Source organism: Oncorhynchus mykiss, chromosome 1, assembly GCF_013265735.2.
Source record: "Oncorhynchus mykiss isolate Arlee chromosome 1, USDA_OmykA_1.1, whole genome shotgun sequence".
In the NCBI taxonomy this organism is placed as follows: domain Eukaryota; kingdom Metazoa; phylum Chordata; class Actinopteri; order Salmoniformes; family Salmonidae; genus Oncorhynchus; species Oncorhynchus mykiss.
Genome location: NC_048565.1, coordinates 51,454,738 through 51,472,382, shown reverse-complemented (window position 1 = coordinate 51,472,382; position 17,645 = coordinate 51,454,738). Strand labels below are relative to the sequence as shown.

The 17,645-nt window shown below is 42.1% G+C and overlaps 1 protein-coding gene across 1 annotated transcript; it reads right to left on the bottom strand.

The window, feature by feature from the left end:
* Positions 1 to 13,585: 13,585 nt before the first annotated feature.
* LOC110524584 (fibroblast growth factor 4B-like) lies at positions 13,586 to 17,252 on the bottom strand. Its single transcript, XM_021604390.2, has 3 exons — positions 16,657 to 17,252; positions 15,618 to 15,721; positions 13,586 to 15,235 (listed from the first exon to the last, which is right to left on the bottom strand). Exons 1-3 carry the CDS (start codon positions 16,955 to 16,957, stop codon positions 15,059 to 15,061), a joined length of 582 nt encoding a protein of 193 aa, XP_021460065.1. The 5' UTR covers positions 16,958 to 17,252; the 3' UTR covers positions 13,586 to 15,058.
* Positions 17,253 to 17,645: the final 393 nt, after the last annotated feature.

Genomic DNA, 17,645 nt, shown 5'->3' with positions numbered 1-17,645 from the left:
TATTATATCTCTTGACACATTCATGAAAATAGTCATGGCTTCTAAACCTTCAAGCTGCATCCAACTAAACAACTGAAAGAGCTGCTACCTCTGATTGGCCCTCCTATGTTGAACATAACAAATGGCTCCCCATCCACAGGATGTGTACCAAACTCACTAAAAGTGGCAGTAATGAAGCCTCTTTTGAAAAAGCCAAACCTTGACCCAGAAAATATAAAAAACAATCTTTTTTTTTTAAAGTTCCATCATTTTTGTCCAAATAGCCACTTTTTGTTAGCGTGTTCAGCCCAGTAATCCATCTTCATGAGGCGCAGGCACTTCATCCAGACAAAAACTCAAAAAGTTCCGTTACAGTCCTTTAGAAACATGTCAAACGATGTATGGAATTTTTTTTTAACATAAAATTTTATGTTTTTAACATAAAACATCAATAATGTTCCAACCGGAGAATTCCTTTGTCTTTAGAAAAAGCACTGGAACGCGAGGTAACTCTGTCGGGAGCGCGCGTCGTGAGACCAAGGCTCTCTGCCAGACCACTGACTCAAAGAGGTCTCATGAGCCCCTCCTTTATAGTAGAATCCTTATTCAAGTTTCAAAATATGAATGACATCTAGTGGAAGCCGTAGGAAGTGCAACCTCATCCATATCTCAATGTGTATTCGGTAGGCCAAGCTTTGAAAAACTACAAACCTCAGATGTCCCACTTCCTGGTCTCGACCCCTCCCTGTGCAACTGGGTACTGGACTTCCTGACGGGCCGCCCCCAGGTGGTGAGGGTAGGTAACAACATCTCCATCCCACTGATCCTCAACACTGGGGCCCCACAAGGGTGCGTTCTGAGCCCTCTCCTGTACTCCCTGTTCACCCACGACTGCGTGGCCACGCACGCCTCCAGCTCAATCATCAAGTTTGCGGACGACACTACAGTGGTAGGCTTGATTACCAACAATGACGAGACGGCCTACAGGGAAGAGGTCAGGGCCCTCGGAGTGTGGTGTCAGGAAAATAACCTCACACTCAACGTCAACAAAACAAAGGAGATGATTGTGGACTTCAGGAAACAGCAGAGGGAGCACCCCCCTATCCACATCGATGGGACAGTAGTGGAGAGGGTAGTAAGTTTTAAGTTCCTCGGCGTACACATCACGGACAAACTGAATTGGTCCACCCACACATATAGCGTCGAGAAGAAGGCGAAGCAGCGCCTCTTCAACCTCAGGAGGCTGAAGAAATTTGGCTTGTCACCAAAAGCACTCACAAACTTCTACAGATGCCCAATCGAGAGCATCCTGTCGGGCTGTATCACCGCCTGGTACGGCAACTGCTCCGCCCACAACCGTAAGGCTCTCCAGAGGGTAGTGAGGTCTGCACAACGCATCACCGGGGGCAAACTACCTGCCCTCCAGGACACCTACACCACCCGATGTCACAGGAAGGCCATAAAGATCATCAAGAACAACAACCACCGAGCCACTGCCTGTTCACCCCGCTATCATCCAGAAGGCGAGGTCAGTACAGGTGCATCAAAGCAGGGACCGAGAGACTGAAAAACAGCCTCTATCTCAAGGCCATCAGACTGTTAAACAGCCACCACTAACATTGAGTGGCTGCTGCCAACACACTGACTCAACTCCAGCCACTTTAATAATGGGAATTGATGGAAATTGATGGAAAATATATCATTAGCCACTTTAAACAATGCTACTTAATATAATGTTTACATACCCTACATTACTCATCTCATATGTATATGTATATACTGTACTCTATATCATCTACTGCATCTTTATGTAATACATGTATCACTAGCCACTTTAAACTATGCCACTTTGTTTACATACCCTACATTACTCATCTCATATGTATATACTGTACTCGAATTTTCTGAAATAAATATTTTGTAAATTTTACTATTTTGTGTTTGCCCATTACATGAAATCCAAATAAAAATCCATTTAAATTACAGGTTGTAGTGCAACAAAATAGGAAAAAGGCAAAGGAGGATGAATACTTTTGCAAAGCACTGATTGGGGTTACTGGCTACAATCCATTGAATAATAATAATAATATGTGTTGAGTCATTTAAATACATTTGCCAAATTACATAAATACTCCTGTCTGTATAGAAATAAATGAAATAATTGAAAATACTTCACATAATTTAGCCACAGATGATCAATAACTACTTTTAAAAAATCGCTATGGATTGTGTTCTGTCACATTCCGAGCACATATAGGCCTACAGTCGAGAAGCCCACAATTGGAAAGCCTGCATTTGTGCAACCCTTACAGCAAATATCAAACAGCTGAGTTGAGTTGTGGCTGTCAATGAACAACAGGCAGTAGCTAAAAGGTCTTTCACAATATTTCAAAATACAATTGCGTGAAAAAAAGTTTGTATGAGTGAGTGCCACTAGAAAGGTGGACTGTAACTTCCTCCCCATGTAGGCCTATACTCTGTGTGCTCATGATGTGACAAATCATGTTGTACAATCTGTGTCTCCACTCCTTTCATTGGCTTATACTATTGGTTGCATTTAAGGCAAAGTCATTCGTTTTATTGATCTCCCTATGTCAGTGTCAGAGTAGCGTGTCATTTTGGTCATTATTGTAATGTCTCCAGTCATGTAAAATGACAAAGAATTCCTTGAAATGATTTTAGGAAAAGAAATTGTTTCTCAGATCTGCAAGTACAATGATATGCATGCAATGCTTTCTTATAAAGGAGATTCTTTTGGGGCCATGGTCAAAAGTAGTGCACTATATAGGGAATGGAGTGTCATTTAGGACACAGCGGCCCAACCCAGTCAGCGTAACCCAGTCAGCCTAAGCCTATGGCCTCAGGACACACTGCACCACCACTGCTATGTCACACAACAGAACAGCTGCCGAAGCGGCCTCTTACTGCATACTGTGTTTTATCAAAAAGTAGAGGGAGAAGTTTCCTCGCAAGCAGCTTGTACGATTGTAACTTGTAAATCTGCTTTTGTTGCTGTTCTCGTAGCCTGTAGCATAGCCTGCAAAGTAAAGTAAAGTAATGTACGCTATTATAATGGTATGTCAGTTGCAGCATCGTGACTTCTAATTGTTTTTTTTACCGTTGATACCACCTGTCGCTTCCGAAATTCCATCACATTCTCCCATCCAGGGAATAGGGAAGACTGATTTCCAGGGAATATTGCTTTCTCTTTCCTTCTCTTTCTTTTCACGTTATCTTTCTTCCAGATAGTGCTTCTATGCTCTTGCATTTTCCACAGACACAGATTTATGAAACAGTAGAGGAGGGTCATGGCCGTTGGCACAAGGGTTTCCAGGCGGTACAGCTGGCAGCATTTGAAGTGAAGTGCTGTTTGCTTGCAGAGTGGAGTCTTGTAGTAGAGAGAAAGAGAGCAGAGAGAGAAAGAGCAGAGAGAGAGAGAGAGAGAGAGAGAGAGCAGGGCAATGTTATCAGTGGGCCTCAGTTCATGCCGCCAGTCCAATGCTCACCTGCTGCAGAGTGCTATAGGCCAGCTGTCTGTCCGGCAGCTGGCCCCTGCCTGCTTTGTCCCGCTGAATTCTGATCCAGGCCTCTTCTAGGAAAAGGAAAATCAGAGAAAGGCAGCTGCCCAGGACAAAACCAGCTTGGCAGGCAGCAGCATTATGCAGACAGCCTCTGTGGCTCTCATTCATTCTGAACCAACTGCAGTCATGTAGTGTCACGGGGTCCAGTAGGAAGGGTCATATCACCCTCTACTGGAGGGTCCAGAACAGACTTGAGCGCATGTCTGATACTAAGGCAATAAATTGTGCTGTCATACCTCTTCCTCTTGATGGGATTTTGTGTCCCACTTTAAATAAACGACACTTTTTAAACGCTTAATGCCGTTGTCATAAACCCTCTATAAGGCCTATATAGATGCTTCCTGAAATCATTCAAAATGGATACGGAGCGGCAAATAACAATGCTATGTTGCTACCTTGTGGTTCTCTATTTTACCCAGAGGAGGGCAGCACTTTACTGGATTATGCTTACTAGCTATGGCACCCAGACTTTCCCAATACGGTCTACTTGCTATCATTTGGAACTCACAAAAAGTAAGTTCATATTGTGACTGGGGTCAAATCATGATCTTAATTAAAGTGTCAGATTAAGTGTCGCTTTTACTATAACAAGTGGTTTACCAGCTTTTATCACCTAAGTGTCTGATATTTTTTAAACCCCAATGATCCTTGGAGCATTAGGTATAAAAGGATAATTTGACCCTGCTGGTCATCTATGAACGTTTGAACATCTAACATGATCTAGAATGCTCTGGCCTTTCTAGGGAGTTTGTTCCCAGCCACCGTGCTTCTACGTCTGCATTGACTTCTGTTTGGGGTTTAGGGCCGGGTTGAGGCTACATCTGCTGATTTGAAAAGGGCTTTGATTGATAGAACTATAAGCTTGCCTTCTTATCGGCTACTACGGGATCATGATGTTATTGAATCATTCATGATGTTTTCATTTCAGTCCAATCTAGTCTATTCACATCTAGCAGAATGACCATTGCTGGGGTTGGGACAAGCGTTGGCAAAATATACTGAGGTCCATGCTGTTCAAAGCTCTCAAATCCTCAAACAGAAAAGAACAAATAATTGTTCTGAGGTTCAGCTTGGTACATAGGGGTTTCTGGAGTGCAGTGTGTTTCTGCCCGTGCTGTTACAAAACACCCTACTCTATATGGGCATTCCTGCAGCCAGCATCGGGGTAATCTGTGTCCCCTGGTCTCTGGTCTCTGTGGTGTAGTGCTCCTCCAAGAATACATGTTGTGTCCTGGTGTCTTATCTGCAGCAGCTCTGCCTTTGAAGGGCTCCCTATCAGAGGAGAAGCCGGTAAATAAGGTGGCTTGAAAGCGCCTTACGAAGACTGTTTTATCAAGGCTGGTGACAAATTGACACGCTAGTCTCAATATGTTAGATCCTTCCGTTTTCTAATACGTGTCAAATACATGTTTAATGCATTTGTTTATGTCAATACATTTGTACTGTCCTATGTGTTCCATGTCGGTTTGTGATTATCGTCACACAAAAATGACCCTTATTGGCATCTGGACGTTTTGTGTAAGGGTGCCGAGCTTGTAAATGGGAGTTGCATACGACACCTTTAGTATGTATTTTACACTATTGGCATTTGCAGAAAAAAAATCAAACTCCATGCGTGTCAGGGCATAAGCATGAATGCCAGTGTACCTAACTCTAAATCTACTCCACTGCAACAGGTGAGCATGAGCATTACAAACGCAGCCTTTGAAATTCCTATTCAGCCTGTTCTCACAGAACGTCGTCCTCTTGTGGGAGCTACCGCTCCTGCACCAACGCAATGCTCACCAACTGAGGATCAAACATTGAGGAGTCTCAGTTGTGTAGGCCTCCACTTCCCATTTTCCCCTAACTCCTTTGATAGCTCCAACTACTTGGTTCACACTAGAGGTCGACCGATTATGATTTTTCAACGCCGATACCGATATCGATTATTGGAGGGCCAAAAAAAGCTGATGCCGATTAATCGGTCAATTTTTTTATTTTATTTGTAATAATGACAATTACAACAATACTGAACAAACACTTATTTTAACTTAATATAATACATCAATAAAATCAATTTAGCCCCAAATAAATAATGAAACATGTTCAATTTGGTTTAAATAATGCAAAAATAAAGTGTTGGAGAAGAAAGTAAAAGTGCAATATGTGCCATGTAAGAAAGCTAACATTTAAGTTTCTTGCTCAGAACATGAGAACATGTGAAAGCTGGTGGTTCCTTTTAACATGAGTCTTCAATATTCCCAGGTAAGAAGTTTTAGGTTGTAGTTATTATAGGAATCATAGGACTATTTCTCTCTATACGATTTCTATTTCATATACCTTCATATACAACTATTGGATGTTCTTATAGGCACTTTAGTATTGCCAGTGTAACAGTATAGCTTCCGTCCCTCTCCTCGCTCCTACCTGGGCTCGAACCAGGAACACATCAACAAAAGCCACCCTCGAAGCAGCGTTACCCATGCAGAGCAAGGGGAACAACTACTCCAAGTCTCAGAACGAGTGACGTTTGAAACGCTATTAGCCATTTCACATCGGTTACACCAGCCTAATCTTGGGAGTTGATAGGCTTGAAGTCATAAACAGCGCAATGCTTGAAGCATTGCGAAGAGCTGCTGGCGAGACGCACGACATTGCTGTTTGAATGAATGCCTACGAGCCTGCTGGTGCCTACCATCGCTCAGTCTGCTCTATCAAATCATAGACTTAATTATAACATAATAACACACAAAAATACGAGCCTTAGGTCATTAATATGGTCGAATCCGGAAACTATCATCTCAAAAACAAAACATTTATTCTCTCAGTGAAATACCGAACCGTTCCATATTTTATCTAACGGGTGGCATCCATAAGTCTAAATATTCCTGTTACATTGCACAATGTTCAATGTTATGTCATAATTACGTAAAATTCTGGCAAATTAGTTCGCAACGAGCCAGGCGGCCCAAACTGTTGCATATACCCTGACTCTGCATGCAATGAATGCAAGAGAAGTGACACAATTTCACCTGGTTAATATTGCCTGCTAACCTAAATATGCAGGTTTAAAAAAACATACTTCTGTGTATTGATTTTAAGAAAGGCATTGATGTTTATGGTTAGGTACAGTCGTGCAACGATTGTGCTTTTTTCGCAAGTGCGCTTTTGTTAAATCATCCCTCGTTTGGCGAAGTTGGCTGTCTTTGTTAGGAAGAAATAGTCTTCACAAAGTTCGCAACGAGCCAGGCGGCCCAAACTGCTGCATATACCCTGACTCTGTTGCAAGAGAAGTGACACAAAGAAATTCATGTTAGCAGGCAATATTAACCATAGACTTACCTAGACAACTATACTACACCACAATCCCATAACCTACAAAAACCCCAAGACAAAACACACCACATAAATAACCCATGTCACACCCTGGCCTGACCAAAATAATAAAGAAAAAGCAAAATACTAAGACCAGGGCGTGACACTCAGCCATGCCCATATAGATGTAGTGTCACTCCACGCTGGGTGGGAGATACACACAAATACGCAGGTATGCACAGACAGACACACACTCATACGCAGGACAGACACCCAGAGAACTCAGTGCTCACCTGCTGGGAAACTCACTGATGACTCATTTGTTTGATGATTAGAAACCCCCGAGTGCAACTCTCAACACGCTGATGTTTATTTCCACTAATAATGCTTTTAAAGTGTTTATTATGCAGCTCACCCCCCTCAGATTGTCCTTGAGAGTTTGTAATGCTGTCAGATAACCAGGGTCATCCAGCTATATGGAAGTTCTACAGTTGTAGGACAAGTGTTATTTCTGTTATTAGTGTTATTACTGATTTATTATTGTTATTACTGCACTGGGAAAGTATCTGTCCCATTATTCCATCAAACACAAAGGGATTGAGCGATATCAAACGTTATGTCATAACAAAAGAAGGGCGATGTTACAATTTCGGAAGCTTGTGTCCCAAGGGCACATGTTTGTACCCTTCCGAAGTTTCACTGATTGCCCCTTTCTGTTGACTTAAATCATTGAGTGAAGTTTGATTTAGATACAAAGTGTGTGTACCTACCCTCCTCACTGCTTAATGTCTTCCCTTAATAGGTCGTTTGATCTTTAGCTCACACGCGGGGGGGGGGGGAGCTTTGGCAGCGTTTTGGACTGATAGTCTCTGATTGATTTGACATCAACCCCCACAGGCAGTGCAGTGGCAAAGGACGAATCAGCTGGAAAATAGGAGTAAATGTTGACTGCGTCACATATTTGTCATATTATGTGAAAGGAATACCATGCATGTAACTAATGCACAATGCATTATAAATAACGATAATCACAGTGAAGTGGTGTGTCTGGTGTAGTCACAGTTCACAGAGTACTTAAAATCTCAAAGACCTTTAACTACCAACGTTAATCCAGAGGAACATGTTGGCTGTGGTGCAGCAGATCAATCAAGTGTCCCACATTATGTATAAAACGATAAGATCCCAGTTTTTAGTGATCCCTCGTGCTGATACAGTACCTTGTTCCCTGTCGCAACCAAACCTTTGCTGGATCTGATACCTGCGAGTGAAGCGTTTGATCAAAAGGCTGCTAAATGAAAGGAGACGGCTTCTTATGCTCAACAGACAGATCAGATATAATACGTCTTTCCCATGGTGAGTTAGGGCAGGGCTTGAACTCAGCAGCTTTGATGAATGAGATGAGACGTCCCCCCCCAAGCCATCACTTCTTCTCTCTCTATGATAGGAGTCTAGCGGCAGGACAGGAGTATTATCCTCTCTGAGGCGCGGTCCATGTCAACACAGCACTAGATATCAAGGAGAGCCCTGCTGAGAGGGAGGAGCCAGTCAAATGAAGGTGTGTGGTCTTAACGACCTCAGAGAAGGTGCAGAGAAAAAACACACGTGTCATTAGAGGAGTGTCACATTGTGCATGACCTTAAGGGAGATTAAAAGAAAGTTTGATGAAAGAAAAATAAACCATTGTTTTATGTTCCATTAGAATCTACGTGTTTGACTACTTGAAATGGAGAACAACCGTTCAACTTTCGATAGAAATTGCAAGCTTTTGTCGTGTCTTTTTATTTGTTTGTTCATTTCACAGCCTGCCTAAAAAAAACATGTCATGCCTTTTTTGTTTTGTCATGCCCTGGCTGCACCATCTCAGCTGTGAGGGAGTGCCAGATGAGAATCATGGGAACGTTTGACTGCAGATGCAAATGTGAAAACATGTAGCAGGAATGCAGTGGAAATCAGACTGACCTTTGAGAACAGAAGTTGTTCTATTCCCCCTTAGAGAGAATTCTAATCACATAAACACTGGAGGTGTGACAAGTTCCTCCTATGTCCCTCCTATTCTGCTCGTCACCTGGGGCTCGTCAACTAGTTGCGGCTTCAATGGAGCTAACTGGATGGCTGAGCAGTTATAATATACCAGTAGCTATGACACTATTAGGATACTAGGATTAATTAGACACGTTGTATGCCAAAGGGTATAGGCCTTAAGCTAGTTCCCTGAGGAACCCCTATTGTACAGTTGTTAGATGATGGGACATTCTGATTGAATCTAACACATGATATTCTATTAGATTATGAACTTGGCTAGATTCTAGAGAAGAAACAGGAGATAACACAGTAAATACAACACTGCTGCTACCTCCAGTACTTCTGCTGCTACCTCTAGTACTACTACTTCACATTTCCCTCTGTGGTCCCTGCAGTCGTGTGTGATCCAGCTCTAAAGAGCTTCAAACAGATGGGGTTTAAAAGGACTAAAACGTTGGTTAAAAAAAAAACCACATGTACACATAATTGTCAGAGCATGAAAAGGATCCTTAATGAGATAACCCAAACACTTTAGGTTAATCTGGAGTGCTCCAGTTCCCAGCTGTTGTAACAACACACACTGTTAATACTAGCATAAGCTTTCCCAGCTCACACACAGTAACTCAGTTGTCATTTCCTGGTTTGTTTCACATTGAAGACTGCTTTACCAGCTTGTGTTCCTGGACAGACGGAGTGCAAGCAGCAGTCAAGTTCAAGATGTCCCAAGTTTACAGACATAAAGCCTTGACTGGCCAGGACAGACCAGTCTGCTGCTCCATAATGTGAGACAACAGCATAGAAAGTGACTTGGGTCTAAACTTGTTTCACCAGTTCAGAACTAGCCCTTTATTCTTCACAACACCTGTCAGTGGCCACTGATTACAGGGCCCAAGTCTGCATTGTTTCCCCTCACTGAAAGTCCTCCAGAGTGGAGCTCTGTCCTAGAAGAGAGGGGCTGGAGGAAAGGGGGGGAGTGTCTCTTCTCTTTTGAAGTGCTGCTCTTTATGGCCAAACATCTGCAGGCCCGCACTACACCACTGTCCCAAACACATACTTCACAGCTGGCTCTACAAAGGAGACCAGGGGCACAAACGCGCCAGCTAAATACATCCCTCCCTCCATCCGCTAGGCCAGGCCTCGTTCTCCCAGCTGCAGGTTCGGGCCTGCCGCACCATGGATCCAGGCCAAACCTGGGCCGGCATTGCTGCACGGGACAGGAGCAGACATACGCACACATATAGAGAGCACGCTCAGACAGGAAATGCACACTTTCACATGAGTGGCCATTTAGTTTGGGAGGAGAAGAAAGAGAGGCAGGTAAACAGCTAGGCTATGACTTCCCAGATCGTGAATTCCAACCAAAGAAAAGGCTGGCCATTACGTGCTTAGAAATGATTACAGACAAACAGACCAGAGCATGTGGCATCTCACAGCAGCCCTGACTGTATATCATGCGATTTCACTCTTAAATGAGCGCCTCTTTCATGTCTGGCCATGAGTAATTCCCCTTTGATGTTTAATGTGCTGTTTGCATTGAGAATTGCTTATTTCAAACATGGACAGCAAACTCGCTTAAGACTCGCCTGGATTCAATGCATACAAGAAGAAATCACGCAAACGATGATATTTAAAAAAATATTTGTAACATTCATTTTTACATGACAATATTGTAGCAGTGGTTAGAGTGTTTGGCTACGGGCTTGGAGACTCGGGTTAGAGACCAACAAGTGCTGCTCTGTCGCCGTTTGCTACAATATTATAGCTTGTTGTGTGCAATGTGGTCTGACCTTAGGGAAAGAAAGACTTCCATCTGCTCAGTGTTTTGTTTTAACTCAAGGGGAAGTGACTAGATAAAGGGACAGAGACAGACAAAACAGTAGCAAAGAAAAACAATAAACTGAGGCCGGGCTATCACACATTTAAAATGTATATATATATATATATATATATACAATATCTGAGATCTAGAGAACAAAACCTTAACACAGGCAAAACAAGCTTTGTGTGGCTCAAATAGCGCTTGTGAATCTTCCATTTGATATAATCTTAAGGCAAGTGAATTTGTGTTGAAGCATAAATTGCATTTGTGTCTTCCTGTCCCCAAAGCACCTGTTGAAAGGTAAATTATCGGGTAACGTGTCCGGTAAAACCAGCAACTGAAGTCTGACTGGATTCACCAAATTGCTGCATGGTTTTACACTCCAGTGTCCATATTATCATCACTGCACTATAATAATAATGCTTATATTTGTTCTGTTTCACACATGTACAAGTGAGTATTATATGCATATGTGAATTTGAAAATGTGTTTTTTTTGCATATCCCAACTCCCCCTGAGACCCTTTTAGAGAGTGGGGTCACGTCCAGAGAGGAACTATGTGAGATGCTCTGAGTCTTCAGCAGTAAACCTGACCTCTCACCAAACTACCAAACCCACAACCTCCCTCTCTGTGGTGTACTTGCAGTCCTCCTCCCACAGCTCTTCTTCTATTTGCTCAGGCCTACAGGCCATAACAGAGAATTAGACATAAGCCCTGTCCTGGAGAGTTCTTCCCAGCGCTGAGCCTATAACCCTATTCCAAAAGCAGAGGCTGTGTGTCTGTTTGTCTGTTAAAGGAGGATAAATAGGGGGATTAAAAAAAAACGGTAATTTAATGATTTCAACAATTGTGGATGTTGAGACTCTAATGGAACAATGAATAGTCAAAGGTTCCCCTTCCAGTCACTCACAGCAGTAGAGGTAGAGGAAGATTAAGTGGGTCTAAGAGTTTAAGACAAATGCTTAGTTTAACATATCCTTCATTTTTCATCCACTATCGTTAACTAGTTTCCTGGCCTGGGAGAGTTATTGTTGGCCCTTTATTTAGGGATTACAGCGATGATATTAGTTTGTAGCAATTAGTTCACTACTGCATTCAGGAATTACCATTCCGTGTTCCCTTTGACGGCAGCACATTAGACTCGAGCCAAAGGAGTAAGCATTTAGGACCTCCCCCTTTTACACCTGAGCTCTTAGACACAGAAGCGAAAGGACGGTTGCATTATACATGCCTTTTCACAACTGCCTGCTGTCAATGTGTAGGCCTGGCTGTCTGTTCCCTGCTGCTAGCCTCCCAGCCAGTGTGTGTGCATTAGCACTGAAAAAGAGAGAGGGAAAAAATCATGTGAAAATAGCTACTAGCAAATACCAGCCGTTGCCCAAGCCATGCTGCATCTTGTTTACCAAGGCCATCAATTTAACCACCAATCAACTACAATCAATACACTTTCTGTTAACACACACATTGTTGCTAGTTTCCTGGATTGTCTGGAGTTTGCTGAGACCTCTGTGCATCTAAAGGACATGAAAGGATTACAGGGAATAAAACAGACCCTCGAGGTGAATTGTTCAATGTAGAAGTAGCACCCTAGTGATGTGCAAATGTTGGTGTTGATGATGGCAGTACGATTGGTGCAGAAATGACACCGTTTTTAGTGGTCTCTCATCTGGGCTGGGAAGGTACCAGTGTACTGTCATCTTTATGGTGTAAAAGAGAAGACGCCCAAAATGCTTGTGTCGGGATTGGACACTTCTCTCTGTGATCTTCTGAACGTACTAAAGGCTTAGGGCCATTGTAGATGTTGCATGGTAAACTGTCAGAAGGCTAATTTACATGAGCTGGTCACTGTGTAACCTTATGAATGTAGCTATGACTACATAGTGAGTGGCGGATTAATCAAGTAGAGTATGTATAGAAGCTGAGCGGGCCCAAAGAGGGAGGCGGGACTGGTGCTCTACTGTCCTACTGTACATGCATTCATTCATTGAAATCACACTCTCATATTGACGAATGCTTTGTCCTCCATTCACACTGTCTCAGCCTGCCACAAGGAAAACAATCTAGTCGTGTTTATCCCTATTAGCATAGCCAATTTACCGATGAGATTTCAGCAGCATTACCACTTTAGAGAGGTGTGAATGCAACAGGCTTTTAACATGTTAAATCCAAGCATACAAATTACCCCATTGTCTCAGTGATCTGCATGGCGACCTCCGCACCCTGCATGGTGACCTCCAGTGTGGATTTGCCGTTGGTTTTGAGTTCAAGTGTCACTGAAAGTTAGCTTGGAAATCAACCCTGCTATGTTTCACCGTGGTTTCAATGAGTGAAACAAGCGTGAAACAGATCTGAATTCAATCTGAATTTCTAGGTTAAATGAATGTTATTTTGCAGGTCTGAAAATGCATGGAAATCACATGCGAGGTAGGATAGTTTAAAAGCATTGTTATTCATCTTTCACGTCTCAATTGTTTTGGTCTGTTTTGAAAATGCATTGCAAGATGGTCACAGTTGGGGAACCCCATTATTTAGTGAAACTGACTGAAGCGTCATAGTTTGAAGTCAGAACTGTATACGTGTGAGTCACCATTCAGAAGAGCACACTGCATAACACTTCCTTGTTATGGGACCGTGTGATAGGCCTATGTCCCCCAGGCTATGTATTGCACCAATCAGTACTTGAAAAGGCGTTCTACATTTCTCAAAGTGCTGTGGGTCATGAGTGTGGACAAATGATCTGTGATATGTTCATATTTTATGTAGGCGCTAAAAACGAAATTGGGGCATTATTCACAGACACGTCTGTTGTAGATTGATGTTGATCAAGACGTCACTTTTCAATGAACTCCTTTCTGGAAGAAAGCAATCCACACTACATAGTCTATGCTGCAGAACATCATTTATTGACTTTCTTTACGTTTTTTGATAATGTGCACAGCACATACATCACAAAGTTGAACAGGACCTGTATAAAACTACAGACATAGTTTTTATACACATGAAACGCATAACAGAGAACATAATATAATGTTGAACTGATTGCAGGAGGTCACAAGGGATCATATGAATGAACACAGTAAGAAACACATCTAGTTTCAGTTTTTGTTCATTTTCTGCATCCTCTGTGCCAGCAAGAAAGGACATTCTTCTTGGTTTAGTTTGCATGAATAAAAAAAACTGAAATAGCAACATACTCCCAAAGCTAATATGGGTTCTTACTATTGACAACTGCAAGGGAAGTCAATTCACAAGGATTTACAAAACCACATATCAGGCATTGAGTACAACAATACATATATTTGAAATACAGAAAACATAAGAAAGTGGAATTGTCATAAATTACTGATAATCAAGTACCGTCCAGTCATTTGTGTGCTGCATGTACTATTTATGAAAGAGTTTTATACCATACATGCATACAACAACAAAAATATAGTTCAACCCTAGACCAGAGTTACTTTTAACCCTGACCGTACACTATAGATGTGCCTTCTAACCTCAGATTCCCTCTCTCTGAATGGGTTCCTCTCAATTCCTCCAGTTCACCTTATCGGTGGTATACAGTGTAGGTTAAGTTGTAACTTGTAAAACACAGAAGTGTGGCAGCGTCATATGTCACGCTCAGAAATATGACAGAACAACATACTGTAGAAGACACAGAACAAACAACAACACAATCCCTGGAGCTTGCACGTCCACACTGAGGTAGTAAAAAACTAAATCAATTAGGAATGGAAAAATAACAAGTGGTCTTTCTGACGTAGAAATACTGCCATAACACACGCAACTCTGACCAAGACCACACGACAAATTCAATGCAGAAACCCATTTCTGTGTTGTGGAGTTTTTGTAAGTCCCAATTGTCATTGTATCGGCCAATAAATGACTAATCATGGGACCTGTAATTAACTTTGAATGGTTTGGACCTTTTCCGTCATTGTCTATCTTTTTGATGCCGAGAGACAACTCTGACAAACTTGGGCCAGCAACTTCTTTCAAAGTAACACAAGTAAGACAAGGACACGTACTGCACAACCATTGCCGCACAACAATAACTTAAAAACAGTGCAAAATCCATTTGACGTTTAAAAAGAAAATGTACTCCTCTCAAGACACTTATAGCAGCGCACATTCAATAGATTTAAAAAAAAAAAAAAAAAAAAAAAAAAAAAAAAAACTATTGTCATTTTTTTCATGTTCCCTTTCTACGTAATTCCACTTTCCCAAAATATAAAAAGTCTCAAGAATCATAAATAAACTATTTAAATATCTCACTCTAGAAAAACCATTTGAAAGTGCATTGTTTCCTCTCTCTCTCTCCTCTGCCCTCTGTTGAAGGCACAGTCTGTCTGGAATCATTCAGATCCTCGGTAAGAAGTGTGTCACTGTCATTGCTGGTGTTACCCGGTTTCCTTTTTTGGTTTTGCCAGTCTTACTCAGTCCAATATACATCCCTGGGTGGGCTGCAGATTCATACGCGTTGTAGTTATTTGCCAAGAGGCTTTCCTTGAACTTGCACTCGTCATTGTAATGACCCTAGAGAAAGGATGAGAGAGGAGAGGTTACGGTCTACGTTAAGAGACCATAAAATAACGCAATGAACAGCAGGCCATATGGAAGCTGATGTCGAACCTCTGTTGGCAAATGACCCAAATCACACAGATCAATCTCAACACTTAGGGATTTTGTGGCCCAATTCAACTTTACTTTGAAATACCATATACTGTACATGGACTCTAAGGAAAGGAAAGGTTATTTTGAACGCACCTGTGATGTAGCTTATAATGAAGTTCATAAGCTACAAACACGTAAAGGCCCGCCAAGACATTGACAGTCATTTTGCTGTGGAGACCTTTCATGCAATAAAGTATGTTGTGACCCAGAAATACGTCCCAGAAAACACATCATGTACACTTACAGAGCCATAGAGCTTCCCTTTGCTGTTCATGGCTAGAAACAGACCACTTCGTACTCCAAAGATGGTCACAATCCCTCTCTCCACAGGTGATATCTCAAGGAGACCTGAAATGAGATAAAGAATATTACTGAAAGGTTTATTCTGTACACCATAGCAAAGTTGTGTATAATCCATTGTTTATGCCAGTCTTGTAAAATAGATCCAGTAGATAAGGAAGTCTGTAGTAGACACAGATCTATTTAGATCTATTTTCAAACTGTTACTAAAACACCCTGCAAGGAAATTGGTGCATTTCTCCCTTGGCATTAGATGACAACTAGGCTACATATGATATAGACTTCCCCTCACTAAAGTTCCCAGTATGAGTTCCTGGCAGTATGAAGTTCTGAGAAAACTTCAAACTGTTATGTCTATGGTTTACATAAGATCAAAATAATAATAATAATAATAATAATGTTGTCTAGTCTTTGTTATTCTCTTGGAGGAATGTATCAAATGTATGTATCAAAATACAATACTAATGTGTTAGGTAGGAAGAAAAGAAAAGTAGAAAATTGTCCTGACTTTATACTGGATAGTCAGTAAAGAATAACTAACCCAATTGCACCCCAATATACTGGTAGCCAACAGTTATCGTCAAGTCCAAACCCCCAGATCTGGTACTATCCGTGATTTATTTTGACTCTTCAGAAACATGTACTAAAGCCTTGTTTGTTGTTATGTCGTTGAAACAGAGCCGCAAACGATTTTCAATGTTGCCCAAAGAAGACGAAATCTTACTTGGCTAAAACACTCCTTCCTCTGTCCTCATGGCCATCGGACGAAAATACTAACACGTGACGTCAATTGGCTAGTGGCCTAATCTAAACACAATACTATGTTGAAGTTGGCATGGTGCCCATTCACACAACCCAAACTCACAATATGAAGTTCTAAAGTGGTGGCACATGGCACAAACAGGTTTCCAGACGAAGAGAGGGGCGTCCAACACGTGTGCCCAAAGATGCTGGTTTAAATAAAAGTATGAAACTAAACTTACTGTATCTATTTTCGTTATGTATTCCAGTTATCTTTCCGTCTGGTAAAACTTGAATATGAAACCCAATGCCGACGTTGCAATAGAGACGCCTAAGTCTTTTGATGCCCATAAGATATTCACCATCCCGGGTGATTTCTCTCTTCTCCCATGGGTTCCGAGCCAGTGATCGCGAGTAGAGCGTTTCCCAATGCCGCTCAAGAGCGCCGTTCTGCACACCCGCTAACGGGGCAGTGCGCACTGAGCTGCAGACCAGTCCCCACACCAGCAGCGGTACTGGTAGCCAGGACGCGTGGACAGACATCCTTGTGTGGTCAGTGCGGTCTCACGTGTTTGAATTTGTTTTACAATTTTGCCCAAACCCCTCTTTCCCCTGTCCGTGGTGCTCACAGGTTGACGGAAAAGTTGTGGAGACTGTGGGACTGACTGAGCCTCCAGTGAACTTATTTTTGAGTCTGCATGAAGTATTTTCTGTAGGCTACTTCAAATGGCTCCGCTGAATTACTCTATTCCGAGATGCTTTTAGATCGAGTTGTGAATTGTCAGTCGTGTTGCAAGACATAGCCATGTCCCTCTCCTGATGATACTTATATGTGCCCCGAAATGACATCACACGCCACCTACTGTAACAAAAGGTTGCTCTCAACTCGATCCACATGCACGCTAGTTACCTCCGACGCAAAGTCACTCAGAAAACCACCTCCCCTTGTGCGCTCTGATCTCGACTGGCAGGGCGCACCATGCACAACATCTCAATGAACGCAGTAGTTGCCACTGTAATTTTAGTGTGAGCTGACACATGTAGCCTCTACAACGTGTTTTGCTCATCCTTTATTTAGTCTATTGTGTCTTGACGCCGCGCAAACTTCTCAGACTCCTCAAGATGTGTCCAGGCGACAGGGAGGATTACGCATGATATCTTTGTCTAAAACAATCCAATATCGACTGAAATCAAATAAATGTAATAAAATAATGTATTGCAGGATGTAGAA

Coding starts and splice junctions, on each gene's coding strand:
- LOC110524584 (XM_021604390.2), bottom strand. CDS start 16,957: ATGTCTGTCCACGCGTCCTGGCTACCAGTACCGCTGCTGGTGTGGGGA. Junction 15,722..16,656: donor ACATAACGAAAATAGATACA/GTAAGTTTAGTT, acceptor ATCTCATTTCAG/GTCTCCTTGAGATATCACCT. Junction 15,236..15,617: donor AAGGGAAGCTCTATGGCTCT/GTAAGTGTACAT, acceptor TCCTTTCTCTAG/GGTCATTACAATGACGAGTG.